Source organism: Geotrypetes seraphini, chromosome 12 (genome assembly GCF_902459505.1).
Source record: "Geotrypetes seraphini chromosome 12, aGeoSer1.1, whole genome shotgun sequence".
Taxonomy (NCBI): domain Eukaryota; kingdom Metazoa; phylum Chordata; class Amphibia; order Gymnophiona; family Dermophiidae; genus Geotrypetes; species Geotrypetes seraphini.
Genome location: NC_047095.1, coordinates 119,898,579 through 119,916,806, shown reverse-complemented (window position 1 = coordinate 119,916,806; position 18,228 = coordinate 119,898,579). Strand labels below are relative to the sequence as shown.

The following is an 18,228-nucleotide window of genomic DNA, read 5'->3' as shown; positions in this document are numbered from 1 at the left end:
TGCGTCTCTCCAGTGTTGCGTGCACTATCATTAGGGATCTCCATGGTGCATATGACGGGGGATCACGGGAGAGCCAGTTGGTGAGGATGGCTTTTTTCCCCCATCAAAAGGGCTCTGGAGAGAAATGCTGACATTCCCCCGGGTTTGGGCGAGGCTATAGTACAAAATCCAAATAACGCCCTCGGTAAGCAGAAGCTCTATAAATGTCCCTCATCTCCCCCTGATAGAGAATAAAGCCAGGTGGGTTTGTTTTTTTGTCTCAAACAATGCTCAATGCCTTTGTGGGAGAGAGAGGGATGGGTGGAAAAGAATAATCCCCAACTAGGCTGGGAGACGGCTGCGTGGCATTAACTATTCCAGGGTCAGCTATGGCTGGTCCACACCCTCATATGCTATGTATGCACACACACTCCATCAGTCCATTGGGGCAGGGTGGATGGGGCTCTGCAATATAATATCCCTACAGTACTCGTGGCTTCCTCCCAGATATAGGGAACGTGACCTGGGGGAATGCCGATCCAAACCATGTTCTGAGTGACATCTTGTTAACACACTGCCACAAAATATTCTCCGCAAATCTAGCCACGCAGAGAGTGGCTGCAGCCAGTTTCAGGATACAGCTTCCGTGTACTGATAAGAATATTCATAAAGCAATTAGCCGCACCTTGTCTTGCTTGTCTGAAGAACAGAGCTGCCGAGGGCACGCTCTTCCGGTTAGCTAGGGCTCGACTGTTAAAGATGAAAGAGAGACACCCTGCCTGCCCAGTAACACCAGGACACCGACCGAGTTCCTCTTCTGACTGAACTGTAGATCTGGCCATTCCATGGTTCCAATACCAGGCACTGATCGATCTCTCCTTTCCCCAGATCAGATCTTCCCTGCCTACATTAGAAGTCGTGGGGCTGGGACACTGATCAAGGTCTCTCTTTAAATCAGAGGATTCTTGACCTTTTTGTGCCGTGGACTCCTTTGAGAGTCTGCGAAACCTACGGATTCTTTTCTCGGAAAAAACTTCACGTAGAGCAAATGCAATACTGAACAGACTCTTCCTAGAATATTAGGGTATTTGGCGGCACAGGAACCTTTGAAATGCAAACTGCGCTGACCACGATCAATTACATGCTTTCAGAGAAAAAGGGATTTCACATAACCAAATGCATTCTGGTTTAGCTTTTTTTTTTTAAGGGTAAAATGTAATCAATTTTTTTACTCTTTCAAAAGTTAGCAAGACTAGGGGAAGCAGCCTCTAGTGGCGCACTGAATTGTCATTGCGCTGAGTTATCTTGCGCTCAATTGTCTTTGCACTGATTTGTCTGCGCGATTTTGTCCGCGCGCGATTCTCTTGCGCGCTTTTGACCTGTCACCCTAGGGGACACACAATGAAGTTACACGGAAATATATTTAAAACCAATAGGAAGAAATATTTTTCACTCAACAAACAGTTAAGCTCTGGAACTCATCGCCAGATGACGTGGTAACAGCAGTGTAGCTGGGTTTTTAAAAAAGTTTGGACAAGTTCCTGGAAGAAAAGTCCATAATCTGGTATAGGGACACACATAGGGGAAGCCACTGCTTGACCTGGGATCGGAAGCATGGAATGTTGCTACTATTTGGGATTCTAGAATCTTGTTAGGTTTTTGGGATTCTGTCAGGTACTTGTGACCTGGATTGGCCACTGTGGAAACAGGACACCGGGCTAGATGGACCATTAGTTTGACCGAGTGTGGCTGTTCTGATAGTCTTATCATCTTAGATATTGAAGTCAAGTTTAGAAGCCAAAAATTACTTCATTGTCACATTCATTGCAGAATGATAAGCTATTTCAGGAAGAGGCTAGTGAAAAAAGTATAGTTACTTACCTGTAACGTAGGTTCTCCGTGGACAGCAGGATAGTCAGCTGACTATCCTGCTGTCCACGGAGAACCTACGTTACAGGTAAGTAACTAAACTTTCTTTCCCAAGGGTCCCTCGGTCACAAGGGGGCACCCGCTCAAACTCAGAGGAGGGAAATTTAGCGGTGACACCAGGAAGTATTTCTTCACAGAAAGGGTGGTAGATCACTGGAACAAACTTCAGGTGCAGGTGATCAAGGCCACCAGCGTGCTCGACTTTAAGAATAAATGGGACATCCACATGGGATCCCTACGAGGGTCGAGTTAAGGAACTAGGTCATTAGCACTCAGACTCAATGGGGTGGGTCAGTAGAGTGGGCAGACTTGATGGGCTGTAGCCCCTTTCTGCCGTCATCTTTCTATGTTTCTACTTTTGCAGGGAGGGCTTCGGGGTCCCCTCCCCAGTATGTCTAACACTGGTCTTTAGAATTGCAAAGTCTATAAACTTCAGATATTGGTTTTGAAACGCTCTCAGCGCCTATCTCCATATGCAAATTCTGCTCTAGGACTGTCGGAGGAAGGTGCAATTCAGATTCTCTCCTCTCCCTCCTTCCACCTTTGAGCAACTGGAATCATGTGGTTTTTGTTAAACATTCACAACTCTTCCCTCGTAGAAATATTTTCTTGTACTTTATGAAAGAGCCTGGGACCTGAAATCAAAACCTTGCCTCTCCTCAGCTGCGGGACGACCCCCCCCCCCCTCCCCCCAATGTCTTGGCTAGAGAAGCTTGTAGGATGAACACAGAAGATCTCTAATTACAAAATGAAGGATTCGTATGAAAGAATTGGTACTGGGCAGACTTGAACGGTCTGTGCCCTGTATATGGCAATTTGATTTAGGATGGGCTGAGGCAGTGGCATAGCGAGGGTGAGAGGTGCCCCTGATCCGCTCTAGTTGAAGTTGTTGCTCATGGCGGTCAACAAAAAGTGCTCCTCGCGACCCCATCGGCTCGCCCTCTGATGGCACCCAGAAGCGACGTCAGCGGGAGAGCCGCAAACAACTTCTTTGAGGGGAGGGGAAGGGAAGGGGGGCAGAGAGGAGGGGTGTCCGTGCCCCCTAGCAACACGGCACCCGGGGCAGACCCTCCCCATACTACGCCGCTGGGCTGGAGGAGGGCTTTGATGGGAACGCCAGTAATTTAGGACACGAGGGACGGCGCTGGGCAGACGTTACGGTCCGTATCCCGCAAACGATGAGATGGTTTGGACAGGCTGGAGCGAGTTTCGACGGCAGCTCCAGAAGCTGGAACTGGAGAATGACACGGGGTCAAATTTTTCCCTGTCCCCACAAGTTTCGTCGCTGCCCCATTCCTGTAAGCGCTGCGTTGGCCACCCAAGCCTCAAACACTTATGATTTTAAAGTACGAGGCTTGCGCAGATGAGGGCGGAGCTTGCAGGGATGGGGCAACGACAGAAAAGAACTTGCCAGGATGAGAAAATGAGTTCCCGCGGGGACGGGAAAAAATTGACCCAATTTCATTCTCTAGTTGGAACCTAAGGAAAGTACTGGGCGGACTTCTATGGTCTATGGCCCAGAAATATCAAAGAAAAAAAAGACAAGTTAATTTAATCACGAATTCAGTGGCGAAGAAAAGGAGGGGGGGTCCGTCCCAGGCACCATCATGCTCCTCTCCGCCTCCTTCCCACTCCTCCCCCTGCCACGTGCCCTTTCCTTTTGGCGCGAGCGGCCACGAACTGGCTGCCCACGTCGGCACTCTCTTTGACGTCAGTTCCAGAACCCCGTGCGTAGGAAGTGACATCAGAGAGAGCGCCGACGTGGGCAGGTCAACGGCTTCTCACGCCGAAGTGAAAAAAGAAGGGGGAAGGGCACGCGGCCGTGACAGGGAGGGTGGGGCACCATCGCCCCCGGTGCCGATCACCCTTGCTACGCCACTGCGTGAATTTCTAAGGTGCGTAACTATTGGGCGGAGTAAAATGTGCGGAAATTCTGCTCGTATTTGAAGTGAGGGGAGGGAATTTGTTGTCCCCCCCCTCCTTTATAGGGGTTTATGCTTTTATGTGTGGGATGGGCTGGTAAATCTCTGCTCCCGCCTCCCCTATTTCATTTCAGGGTTCTCTGTTTCCTCCATTCGATTTCACTCCTTGTTATGGGTTATGCTTTACCCCTGTGCGTTTTGGGGGGGGGTGAGGGGGGTCTCTATTTTTCTTCCCCGATCCTGATCCTTTTTCACTTCTGTGTGTGTGAGGCTGGGGGGGGGATATTTCTGCATTTATCGATTCGATTTCACTCCTTTTATGTGTCTGTGTGTTGGTGGTGATTTCTCTCCTCCCCCCTCGATTCAGTTTCTTTGCTTCTACCTGTCTGTTTGTGATGGGGGGGGGGGGTTAAGGTTTTATTTTCAGCTGATCTCTATTTCCTCTGGTCTTTAGCATCTCCGATCCCCCCCCCCCAGACACTCCCCTCTCTGCCAACCCCTCACCCCTGATTGCATGCAGTGCCACCCCCTGGCCCAGGCTCACCATAGGCTCCCGAGTCCTTCACCTTCGCCATGGCCCGGCCGGCAGCTGCTCCTGTTTGGATACGATTCGCTTCTGGAACCCCCCCGAGCTCACCTGTCAGTTACGTGCCCGACCCCGCCCTCCGACACGCCCCGGCGAGGCCACCTGCGACTCCTCTCGCTTCCCGTCAGGGCCACACCCACCATCCAACTCTCCTTTGTAAGGACACGCCCAGCTTTCCCCGGGCCACGCCCGCTACGCACCTGGCCTTTTGCAGAGACTCGCCCACCCACTCCGGGGCCACGCCCACCATCCAACTCTCCTTTGTAAGGACACGCCCAGCTTTCCCCGGGCCACGCCCGCTACGCACCTGGCCTTTTGCAGAGACCCGCCCACCCACTCCGGGGCCACGCCCACCAGACGACTCTCCTTTGTAAGGACACGCCCAGCTTTCCCCGGGCCACGCCCGCTACGCACCTGGCCTTTTGCAGAGACTCGCCCACCCACTCCTGGGCCACGCCCACCATCCAACTCTCCTTCGTAAGGACACGCCCAGCTTTCCCCGGGCCACGCCCACTACGCACCTGGCCTTTTGCAGAGACTCGCCCACCCACTCCAGGGCCACGCCCACCATACAACTCTCCCGTCGCAAGGACCCGCCCAGCTGTCCTCGGGCCGCGCCCACTACGCACTTGTCCTCTTGCAGAGGCTCGCCCACCCACTCCGGGGCCACGCCCACCAGACGACTCTTCTTTGTAAGGACACGCCCAGCTTTCCCCGGGCCACGCCCGCTACGCACCTGGCCTTTTGCAGAGACTCGCCCACCCACTCCGGGGCCACGCCCACCAGACGACTCTTCTTTGTAAGGACACGCCCAGCTTTCCCCGGGCCACGCCCGCTACGCACTTGTCCTCTTGCAGAGGCTCGCCCACCCACTCCAGGGCCACGCCCACCATGCCGCTCTCCTTCATAACGACCCGCCCATTCACTCCACGCCCACCATGTGTTCGCTCCGCCCACTGCTCGCTTGACTCCTCCCCATCCCTTAAAACCGAGACCAGGAAAGAGCTGTGGCCAACTCTACTGATCCAGATCCAAATGGCGAAACTTGAAATGCGGAGTTGAAACAATAGAATAAAAGAGCAGGTTCCTCTACATTGCATTACACAATGGTGCTGTTGATTTTCCAAAGCAATTACACAGGACCAAATGGGTGTACAGAGCTAGGCTGGCACTGCCACCAACATGGGCACAGGGACAGGGGCAGCAGAGCTTAAGAGGGAAGGAGGGTTTATGAGCAGTTCAAGCAGTTCGCATATTATATACAGGCACTTGGCACCTGGGGCAGTGGGGTCATAACAGGGCAGGATTAACCAGTAGGCCAAGTAGGCACGTGCCTAGGGCCCGAAATGGTCAGGGGGGCCCGATGAAGGAGGGCATCAACATTGTTTTTTTCCAAACGGCGATGGGCCCCTCCAGCATCGATTGGCAACGCGGCCCTCCCCCCCGATCGGCAACGAGGGCCCCACCGTGATCAGCAACGCGCCCCACCCCCCCATCGACGGAAAGTAAGACAAGCAAGCAACGCAGGTAAGAAAGGCAACGGGAACTGTAATTGTGCAAGCGGTGCTGCTTGCCCAAAGCTTCCCTTTGACGCAACTTCCTGCTTCTGCCTGGGTGCATGGTGGGGCGGGGCTGGGGGCCCAGTGTACTTGGGTGCCATGGGGCCCTCGATGAATTAATCCTGCCCTGGGTAATAAGGAGGGGGGCGAGAGGGGTGGTCTGGCCTGGGCACCATGTTCGAGGGGGTGCGGCTCCCTTCCTCCTCTCCACACCCTCCCCCCGCCTCTTCCCATTCCTCCCCTCCACATGCTTGCCCCCCCTTCCCTTCCTCCATACCTCTAGCTGAAGTCGTTTGCGGCGGTCAACAACGTGCTCTTCGTGACCCCGTCGGCTCTCCCGCTGACGTCGCTTCTGGGTGCCGCGCATAGGACGTGACATCAGAGGGAGAGCCGACGGGTTCGCGAGGAGCATGTGGTGGACCGCCGCAACAACTTCGACTAGAGGTGCGGGAGAAGGGAAGGGGGCGCAGTAGGCGGGATCAGGGAATGAGCAGGGGGGTGGAGGTGAGGACGGGGGAGGGGTGCCACCATGCCAGGCGCCTCGCACCCTTGCTATGCCACTGAATGGAGGGTTAACCCCCCCCCCCACACACACACACACACTTTTACAAAACTGATAGCGGGTTTTAGCGCAGACCGGAGCGCTGAATGCCCTGCGCTGCTCTTGACACTCATAGAGCATTCAGCGTGCCGACCTGTGCTAAAAAAACGCTATTGCGGTTTTGTAAAAGTCACAAGGAGCTGCAGCAGGAACTGAACCCAGTTTATTGGGTCCTCAGGCCGCTGCACTAGCCACTGGGCTACTCCCAGGTCTGGGTGAGAGCATGCCACTAAGCACAGTGTTATTACAATTCTGGGTAGGTGGACAAGTAGACTGGAGGCAGGGCTGGCTCAGCCTAGGACCAGGTGAGGCGCTGAGTCAGGGTAGGGTTATCAGGCGACCGGATTTCCCCTCCTTTTCGAGGACATGTCTGGGCGCCATTTTTTGACTTGTTAATTACAGGTTGAGCTGTTCACACCTGAACACACAGACATAAGAGCATAAGCAGTGCCTCTGCTGGGTCAGACCAGGGCTCACATAAGAACATAAGAACTGCCATTTCCGGATCAGACCCATGGTCCATCGAGTCCGGCGATCCGCACATGCGGAGGCCCAGTCAGGTATACACCTGATGTAGTTTTACCACCCATATCCCTCTATGCCTCTCATAAGGAGATGTGCATCTAATTTGCCTTTGAATCCCAGCACAGTGGATTCCTTAATAACCTCCTCTGGGAGAGCATTCCAGGCGTCTACCACTCGCTGTGTAAAGCAGAACTTCCTGGCATTTGTCCTGGACTTGTCCCCCCTTAGCTTCAAACCATGTCCTCTTGTCCGTGTCGCGTTGGACAATGTAAATAATTTATTTTCCTGCTCTATTTTATCGATGCCTTTCAGCATTTTGAACGTCTCGATCATGTCCCCTCGCAGCCTCCTCTTCTCAAGGGAGAACAGTCCCAGTTTCTTGAGTCGTTCCTCATATTCCAAGTTCTCCATACCTCTTATTAGCTTCGTTGCTCGTCTCTGCACCCTCTCCAGCAGTTTTATATCCTTCTTTAGGTTGGGAGACCAATGTTGGACACAGTATTCCAAGTGTGGTCTGACCATTGCTCTATAAAGCGGCATTTTGACTTTCTCCGATCTACTCGTGATTCCTTTCTTTATCATGCCTAACATTCTGTTTGCTTTCTTTGCCGCTGCCGCGCATTGTGCCGACGGCTTCAGGGTCCTATCTATCAGTACACCCAGGTCCTTTTCTTATTCGCTCTTACCCAGAGTTGCGCCTGACATTCTATACTCGTGTTCCTTATTCTTACTACCTAAATGCATTACTTTGCATTTCTCCACGTTGAACTTCATCTGCCATTGCTCTGCCCATTTCTCTAACTGATACAAGTCGCTCTGGAGTTCCTCGCTATCCTCCTGCGATCTGATTGCCCGGCATAGCTTTGTGTCGTCTGCAAACTTAATGATCTCACTGGATACTCCACACAGCGCCCATCAGGTCCAGGACATGTATAATGATCTCTATCTATACCCTTCTATCCCTTTTTTCTTCAGACCCCTGAAGAAGCCAATATTTGGAGAAACGGATCCCGTCGGGCCAGCTGTTTAAGCGATCAGCCATAATCGAAGTGTCGCCTTTCTATATATAGCTTTCGATAAATGAGGTTCACCTTTAAATCTTATACAGAATTTGTTGAGTAGGTGATTGTAAGAAGCCCGATGAAAGAAAATGTAATATCTGCCAATAGCTGTATCAATCTTTTTATTGATCAACGCAGGAATCTGAGAGCTTCTTACTACACCTCTCCCTCGTTATTCGCGGGGGATAGGGGCAGAGCCGGACCGCGAATGGCAAAAAACCGCGAATATCCGGCTCTGACCCACCCCCGCCTCCCTTCCGCCTTCCCCTGGCATCCCGGCCTTACCTAGTGGTCTAGCTGGTTTTTGGGGCAGGAGCGATCTTCCTACACTCCTGCCCCGTGCAGATAGCCATTAAGAAATGGCTGTGGGGAGCTCCATATTCCTGAAATACTTAGGAGACCAACCCATTCAATCTTAGTCCTTAACAACCGAGCACAAGAATCACCTGTCGCTAAATCTGTACTTTGTTTGTTCATTCAATCTGTAACTCTGTTTATTCACTCAATCTGTAACATTTCTAAGCACTGTAAACTGCCTAGAACTTCACGGTCCTGCGGTATTATTATTATATTACTATCACAATTTTAATGCAAAAGAAATTTGCATGCTCATTGATAATAGATAGCATAGAAACACGACGGCAGATAAAGGCCAAATGGCCCATCCAATCTGCCCATCTGCAGCATCCACTATCTCCTCCTCTCCCTATTGGCTAAGGCTCTTAATATTTGCATCTCCTCTTCCTATAGGCTAAAGGCTCTTTACACTTGCATTGTGAGGTCATAGAGTTTTATGGTTATAGAAACATGACAGCAGATAAAGGCCAAATGGCCCATCCACTATGCCCTTCCACAACATCCACTATCTCCTCTTCTCCCTAAGAGATTCCACATGCCTGTCCTATACTATTTTGAATTTGGATACAGTCTTCATCAATGATGTAGCAAGGAGGGAGTGTGTGTGTGTGTGGGGGGGGGTTTCTGCCCTGGGCACGGTTTTTCTAAGGGCGCAGCACCCCTCTGCTCCTCTCCTTGTCAAGAGCACCCCTCGCCTTCCCCGTACCTTTTTTACTTCCCCAGTGCGAGGTTGCTGCCCGCGTCGGCATTGGCGCTCTCTTGGACATCACTTCTGGGACCCGCTGACAAGCTGATACGAGGTGGGCATGCTGCTCGTGCCGGAGAAGTTAAAAAGGTAGGCAGCAGGGTAGAGGGTGGGGGAGGGGCACCGCCCACCCTTCCTACGCCACTGGGAGACTTCCATGTATCTACCACCGTTTCTGAAAAGAAACGTTTTATTACATCACTCCTGAGCCTATCACCTCTTAACTTCCTCCTGTGCCCTCTCCTTCTGGAGTTCTACTTCATTTGAAAAAGGCTCCCCTCCTGCAAGATATGTCAACGTTTTTATCATATCCCCTCTCTCCCATTTTTCTTCCAGCATATTAAGGTCTCTAAGTCTGAACCCATACGATTTATGACAAAGGCCACGAACCAATTTTGTAGCAGCCCTCTGGACCGACTCCATCCTCTTTATATCTTTTTGATGGTGGGGGTCTCCAAAATTGCACATAGTATTCCAAACGGGGCCTCACCAGAGACTTTATACAACGGCATTATCACCTCCCTTTTTGCTACTGGCCATTCCTCTCCTTATGCACCCAAGCATCCTCCTGGCTTTGACCGTCGCCTTGTCCACCTGTTTTGCCACCCTGAGGGGTGTCAGGTCAAAAGTGCACCGGGACAAAGGCGTGAGCAGACAATTGAGCGCAGTGCGGAGGTGCGCGCCGAATAAAATTACTGTTTTTAGGGCTCTGACGGGGGGGCGTGTGGGGGAACCCCCCCACTTTACTTAATACAGATCGCGCCGCGTTGTGGGGTGTTTGGGGGGTTATAACCCCCCAAATTTTACTGAAAACTTCACTTTTTCCCTGTTTTTAGGGAAAAAGTTAAGTTTACAGTAAAATGTAGGGGGTTACAACCCCCCAAACCCCCCACAACGCCGGCACGATTTGTATTAAGTAAACTGGGGGTGCTCCCCAACAAAACCCCCTGTTGGAGCCCCTAAAAACAGTAATTTCCTTCGGTGCACGCCTCCGTCTTGCGCTCAGTTGTCGGCGCGCGCCTTTGTCTTCCGCGTTCTTGTCTATGAACCCCCTGAGGTCCTGAGACGCAATCACCCCCAAGTCCTGCTCTTCCACGTGCAGAAGTTCTCCACCACCTATACTATACCGTTCTCCGGGATTTTTGTAGCCCAAGCTCTTGACCTTGCATTTTTTCAGCATTAAATCTTAGTTGACAGTTGCCTGACCATGCTGCAGTATTTGTCTGTTGGTATTTTTTTTTTTTGGGGGGGGGGGAGGGCAGAGTTGCAGGATCAGGCTGTACAAATCCCACACTGCTTTGGGGATGTGAGTTCAAAACCAGGGCTGGCTAAAAGGTCTGTGGCCTGGAACTGGGTAACTTGGCATCTCTGCTTTTGTTTACTTTATGAATTTGAAGTTCTTTTGTAAGTTGCCTTGTGGCATCTCTGCTTTTGTTTACTTTATGAATTTGAAGTTCTTTTGTAAGTTGCCTTGTGGCATCATGTGTATTCTGGCAGCATATCAAGCCTTGAGTAAAAAAATACAAAACAATCTGTCGCCTGAAGAAAGATTTACGGAGAGTGGTGGATGCCTGGAATACGCTCCCGAGAGAGGAGGTGGCGAGGAAAACGGTGACGGAGTTTAAAGAAGCGTGGAATGAACACACAGGATCTAGATTAGAATCAGAAAATAATGGTAAATATTGAAGAACTAAGGCCAGTACTGGGCAGACTTGCACGGTCTGTGTCTTATATGGCCGTTTGGTGGAGGATGGGATGGGGAGGGCTTAAATGGCTGGGAGGGTGTAGATCAGGGATCTCAAAGTCCCTCCTTGAGGGCCGCTATCCAGTCAGGTTTTCAGGATTTCCCCAATGAATATGCATTGAAAGCAGTGCATGCACATAGATCTCATGCATATTCATTGGGGAAATCCTGAAAACCCGCATCTCAAAGCAGTGTGGGATTTGTAGTCCATAATTTTATCCATTGAAATCAGTGCTACAGTGGGTTACCATATGGCTCCAGAAAAAGAAGGACAGATTGAGACATCTGGATTTTACTTTCATTAAAAGTAATGGAAGTAAAACCCAGATGTCTCAATCTGTCCTCCCCTTTCTGGAGCCATATGGTAACTCTAGCCGCCACCTCCCCATAATAGACCAGGATGGCTGAAATCCAGGACTGGCCAAAAAGTCTCCCTCCTGGAATGGGTAACTTTGTATTTCTGAAAATTGTCTATTAACCTCCTAGGCTAGGGTTACCATATAGCTCAAGGATCTCAAACAGGCCTCAGGGATCTCAAACAGGCCAGGTCTCCCACCATGTTATTCAGTTTCACCATATTGGCGATGGCTTTTTAATAGAAAACAGCGAATAACATATGAAAAAGTTATTCGTGGTTTTTCTGTATCAGCGGTTCTGTTAATCCCCTATCACAGCAAATACGGAGGGAGAAGTGTAATCTTAAATTTAAATTCCAGGTATAGTTATCCAAAAATTATCCAGCTTACAAGTTAAAAGAAACTTTTCTTGAATCGATCGTGATTGGACCCTACGACGCGCTACCAATAGTGCTCCTTAAAGCTTAAAACCTCTTGAAGATGTGCAGCGACCAAGCTGGTTCAGTACTTTAGTTTCTGAGAATCCTCCCTGCTGTTGAACCATTTCCCTAAGCTTCACAGGGTGAATAATTTGAGCTGGCCACATCTGGAATGGGGTTGGGTAGGTGATTGGAAAAATGACACGGCAGCAAAATTTGTCCCCGTCCCCCACTGCCATCAAAATCTAGAATCACGTGGTATGATAGACATGCTAGTCCACTTCAAAGGTTAATAAATATGATTAAAAAATTTGAAAATATGTTTTAATTCATTTTTGACTAGCTTTTGAAAGCCAAAGCCACCCTCCCCTTAAAAAATGTAGTTACTTAAAGAGATATCCTCCTATTTTCCTTTTTTTTAATTAACAACAAATCTACATGGGCCAACGGCAGTCCAGGCGCTCTTGGGACCTGGGTTCATCTCAAGACTTCCACACCTCACTTCAACCCATGGCACAGGCTACCTTAGCCATGGGACAGTAGTGACACCTAGTGGTCAGATTTAAGTTCCAGGAAATGGGATGCCCGATTCATTTAGCTGAAAGTTGGCAGTAATAAGAGGAAGTTACCAGCTCAAACAAGTTTTGTAAAAAGAAGTTAATAAGTTATAGGTATGTCTTCTATTGTGGGCTAATTTAATCTATGTGACTAGCTTGTTCATTTAAAATTATATTTAATTTTTCAAATCAACAATAGTAACAGCAGTTTACTATTGCATCATTATAATAATGAAGCTGTAACAGCACTTTCATGATAGGTAATTTATTGCTCTTCCAACCCCCTCCACAAAGAAATGTACTGCAAACCTCCACAAAAGATCCAAACTGATATACTGCTGAAATCTTACTCATTGTAAATATCTGTTTTACTCCTTGGGATCTAGGGCTCCTTTTACAAAGCCGCGCTAAACCGCCGGCTGTGCTAGCCGCTACCGCCTCCTCTTGAGCAGGCGGTAGTTTTGGGGCCAGCGCGGGGGTTAGCGCGTGATGAAAAGTCGCGTGCATTAAACCTGCTAACGCAGCTTTGTAAAAGGAGCCCCTAGGCTAGGTACTTGGCACCTGGGTTGGCCAGTTGGAAACAGGATACCGGACTTGATGGACCTTCGCTCTGTTCCAGTACGGCAACTCTGATGTGAGCCAAGCAGAGGACAATCAAGCCATTGTGACATCACTGATGAGGTTGGCTCTTAGGCATTGGTGGAATGAGGCATTATGACATCACAATCTCAGCTCTGGAATGTTGCTACTCTGGGTTTCTGCCAGGTACTTGGCACCTGGGTTGGCCAGTTGGAAACAGGATACCGGACTTGATGGACCTTCGCTCTATTCCAGTACGGCAACTCTGATGTGAGCCAAGTAGAGGACAATCAAGCCATTGTGACATCACTGATGAGGTTGGCTCATAGGCATTGGTGGAATGAGGCATGCTCGTGACCTCCTTCCGCCACCAACCTACCTCCTTAAATCTTCGCCAACACAAGCAACTGCTCAGGCTTGCTGCTCGCACCAGCCTGGCTCCCCTCTGAAATTACTTCCAGGTCATGGGGCCAGTAAGTGACATCAGAGAGAAAGTAGCAGCAGGCCAGAGAAGCTGCTTGCGCTGGTGAAGATTTAACTAGGTACAGGGGGAGGGAGGGCATGAGTGCGGCAAAGGGAGCAAGGGGCACGGAAGGAGTGTGGCATGGGGGGCAGGGGCGCCACGGCCCCAAGCGCCTCCCACCCTCGCTACACCACTGATTGTAGTCTTACTGCTCTACCATCTACTGAGACTGAGAATGGACTGGCTTCAGGGGACTGCACAGCCCACTTATAGGCTAAGTCGAAGCTAAGTGATTCTGTCTCCATCTGCTGGTAGGAGTGCATAATACCCATCTGTGCCAGTTAATCCACTAGGAAAAGAGAGTAGTACCTACACGTAATCTATACAACACGGTGTATAACTGGTAGTGCTATAGAAATTATTAGTAGGGAAATTAGGGCATCTTATTTTGGATTTCCTACAGGAAGCCCACTGTCAGGACACCCAGAGGTTTTTAATCTGGGACTGCAGGCAGGCCTTCCAAACAGCAGCCGTAAGACCCTGTGAAAAAGAACCCTGAAACGTTTTCATACTGTGCATGTCCAAAACCAAATGTCAAGCTCTGGTTTGGTTTGCTTTTTTCCCAGAAAGGGGCTGTGTGAGGAATCCAACTTTAAAATGGAAATTACTAACTTACAATTGCAGTAAACAAGGAAGGAGCTTAAAAATGAAGCGCCTGTGAGGGCAGATGGCACGCTGGTGTTAAGGTTTAATGTAGCAGCAAAAATAGTTAAACCCTAAAACAGACCCTCAAATAATCGACATTGGTGTATGCTAGCTGTTGATGGTTGTACACTATATTAAAATTTTCCAATAAAAAAAGGTTAATTAAAAAAAATGATCTATGTACTGTACATTAAACTACCTCAGGATATGTGTGTGGGCACTTTTTAACGCTTGTGAAAGAAACTCCGTTTCATGGACTTAATAAAAAACAAAGTTATAAGTGGTTGCAATTGAAGCAGGCTATTCAGGCAGGGTTCCCTGAATGGAAGTCTTTAAATACTCATTTTACTCTAGAATTCTTATGCTTCCAGGCAGATTTTATGGGTCACCAGGCCGCACAGTGGTATAAAACATTATCTGGATATTTAAATAAAAAACCAAGGACTGTACTTAGAGATATTTGGAGCATTGAGATTAAGCATCAAATTAATGCATCTCAATGGCCACGTATTTGGTCTTGGAGGATAAGATGTACAATGTCTGCGTCTATGAGGCAAACATGGTTTTTCCTGTTGCATAGAGCACTCTGGACCCCTGTTCGCTTACAAAAATTGGATTGCTCTAAGTCTAATAGATGTTGGCATTGTCATCTTGAGGCTGGAACTCTAGATCATTTATTATTTTATTGTCCTTTTATTAATAATTTTTGGAAATTGATCTGGGGTCAAATAAATTGTATGTTAGAGAATCCTGTGGCCCTATCATATGACACAGTTTTGTTTGGAATGTCTATGAGGGCCAAAAGACAAATTTCATCGAATAATAACAAACTGTTAATGATTTTAACAGGAGTTGCCATCCAACATATAACACATAACTGGAAAGACTATAGAGGATTGAATTATTGTTTCTGGTGGAGTTCGGTTTGTCAGGTGTATGAAATGGAAAAAACATTGGCAATCAAGAGAGGTTATTATAAGAAATTTAAAGAGGTGTGGAGACCATTAATTGAGTATTATAATAAATAAATAAGGAGAAATTAGGTTCTTACCTGCTAATTTACTTTCTTTTAGCTTCTCCAGACCAGTAGAGGTTAACTTTACGATTGGGTATATATCTAATCATGACCAGCAGGTGGAGACTGAAAACAAAACTTTGGGACAGTATATCCTAGCCCCTCCTCTCTATTTCCCTCAGTCTGCCGAATAGCCAAGCAGAACCAAGAACTGGAAACAACAGAGAGAAAAAACAATACTCCGAAAGGAGTAACCAATAACATACCCAAAAAATGCTGTTGGAAAATGCAGAGGAGAAATTCCCGAAGGAAGAAGGTCCCCACAGCTCGCCAGCTAAGCCAGCCGAGCCACAGCCGCTGTTCTTCAATTCTCCCCGGCCCTAGAAAAATACTAGAACCCGCAGCAAAAACCAAAAACTGCCCGCGCAACAGCCCCAACAACAACAACAACAGACAGGGTGGGGACCTCTACTGGTCTGGAGAAGCTAAAAGAAAGTAAATTAGCAGGTAAGAACCTAATTTCTCCTTCTTTAGCACTCTCCAGACCAGTAGAGGTTAACTTTACGATTGGGACGTACCAAAGCAGTCCCTCTCACGGGCGGGACCCCCGAAGGGCCGATACCAGAACACGCTCACCGAACACCGCGTCCCGACGCGCCTGAACATCTACCCGATAATGCCGAACAAATGAATGCAAGGAGGACCAAACCGCAGCCTTACAAATATCCACCGGAGGCACGAGCGACGACTCAGCCCAAGAAGCCGCCTGACCCCTAGTGGAATGAGCCCTGAGAAACTCCGGAACCGGCTTCTGACTCAGAAGATAAGCGGAAGCGATCGTCTCCTTGATCCAGCGCGCAATAGTAGCCTTAGAAGCGCCAGCCCCCCGACGAGGACCCGCCAGAAGCACAAAGAGATGATCGGAGCTCCGAAAATCCCGGGTCCGCTGCACATAAGCATGGAGGACCCGACCGACATCCAACTTGCGCAGCTGTCGTTGCTCAGAAGAACCCTCCCGACTACCCAAGACCGGGAGGACCACCGATTGATTGACATGAAAAGGAGAAACTACCTTCGGCAGAAAGGAAGGAACAGGCCGCAAAACAACCCGCTCCTTTGAAAACTCCAGGAAGGGAGCCCTACAAGAGAAAGCCTGTAGCTCCGACACCCGTCTAGCGGAAGTAATGGCCACCAAAAAGACCGACTTCAGCGTAAGGTCCTTCAACGAACAGCCATCCAACGGCTCGAAAGGAGGGCGCACTAGAACAGAGAGAACCAGATTGAGATCCCAAGAGGGAATCGAGGGCCTTATGGGAGGCCTGAGCAACTTGGCCGCCCTAAGAAAGCGAATCACATCAGGAATGGCTGACAAACGCTGACCTGTCACCAGCCCCCGAAAAGCCGACAGGGCCGCCAGAAGAACCCGAAGAGAAGACCAGGCCAGGCCCCTATCCAGGCCATCCTGCAAAAACTCTAGAATGTTAGGCAGAGAAGCGCGAAAGGAGACCACTCCCCGCGCTCGGCACCATTCCTCAAACAGACGCCAAACCCGTACATAAGCCCGAGAGGTAGAAAGCCTCCGGGACCCCAAAAGTGTAGAGATCACCTTGTCGGAATATCCCTTCTTACTCAGGCGGCCCCTTTCAAGAGCCAAGCCGTAAGACAAAAGGGAGACGGGTCGAACATGGGAATGGGACCCTGCGTCAGAAGATCGCACTCGAGAGGCAGAGGAAGAGGATCCGCCACCAGATGCCTCACCAGATCCGCATACCACGGACGACGAGGCCAATCCGGAGCCACCAAGACCACCAGCCCCGGATGGCGAACAATGCGAAGCAGTACTCTGCCTACTAATGGCCAAGGAGGGAACACATACAACAGCCCCTCCGTTGGCCACGGTTGGACCAGAGCATCCAGACCCTCGGCCAGACCGTCCCTGCGACGACTGAAGAAGCGGGGTACTTTGGCGTTGCCACTTGTAGCCATCAGATCCATCAGGGGCTGCCCCCAAGCACGCACTAGCAACTGAAACGCCTCGGCGCCGAGACACCACTCTCCCGGATCCAAGAAGTGACGACTGAGGAAGTCCGCCTGAACGTTTTCTACCCCGGCAATGTGAGAGGCCGAGAGGTCCAGAAGATGCGACTCCGCCCAAACCATGAGCCGAGCCGCCTCCTGCGCCACCAGAGTGCTCTTGGTGCCCCCCTGACGATTGACATAAGCCACTGCCGTGGCATTGTCCGACAGGACTCTGACCGACTTGCCCAACAAAAGGGAGTGGAAAGCCAACAGCGCCAGCCGGACCGCCCTGGTCTCCAACACGTTGATCGACCAGGAGGCCTCCTCCGTGGACCAGGTTCCCTGAGCAGAGTGACCCAGACACTGGGCCCCCCAACCCAGGAGACTCGCATCCGTAAGGAGCACCGTCCACTGCGGAAGATCCAGACCCACCCCCTGAACTAGGTGAGGGGTCCGGAGCCACCAACGCAGACTGCAGCGCGCCAAGCCTCGCAGGGGAACCGGAACATCCATCCCGTGCCTCTGGGGAGACCACCTCCGGAGCAGAGCATACTGAAGAGGACGCATGTGGGCCCGCGCCCACCTCACCACGTCCAGGGACGCCGCCATCGACCCCAGGACCTGGAGGAAATCTCGCGCCCGAGGACACCGGGACGCCAAAAGCAGGCGAATCTGAGACTGCAATTTGCTCACCCGGGCCTCTGGGAGGAAGACCTTCCCCAAGGAGGTGTCGAACAGCACCCCGAGGTACTCCAGACGCTGAGCCGGAACCAACCGACTCTTGGAAAGGTTGACCACCCAGCCCAGCGACCGGAGAAACTCCACCACCCGAGCCGTAACCCGGTAGCTTTCCTGCAACGACTTGGCCCGAATTAACCAGTCGTCCAGGTAGGGGTGTACCAGAATGCCCTCCGACCGCAAGGCTGCCGCGACGACCACCATCACCTTGGTGAACGTCCGGGGAGCCGTGGCCAGCCCAAAGGGAAGCGCACAGAACTGATAGTGCCGACCCAAGATCGCAAAGCGCAGGAAACGCTGATGAGAGGTCCGAATAGGAACATGCAAGTAGGCCTCCGTCAGATCGAGAGAAGTGAGAAACTCCCCCGG

The 18,228-nt window shown here is 50.4% G+C and overlaps 1 protein-coding gene across 1 annotated transcript in view; it reads right to left on the bottom strand.

Annotated features, from left to right (window-relative positions):
- SLC44A4 (solute carrier family 44 member 4) overlaps positions 1–4,496 on the bottom strand; it is a 63,813-nt gene extending 59,317 nt beyond the window's left edge. The window contains exon 1 of the mRNA XM_033916870.1: positions 4,375–4,496. Coding sequence (XP_033772761.1) covers positions 4,375–4,405 — 31 coding nt within the window. The 5' untranslated portion in view covers positions 4,406–4,496. The remainder of the gene's footprint in view (positions 1–4,374) is intronic.
- Between the last annotated feature and the right edge of the window lie 13,732 nt (positions 4,497–18,228).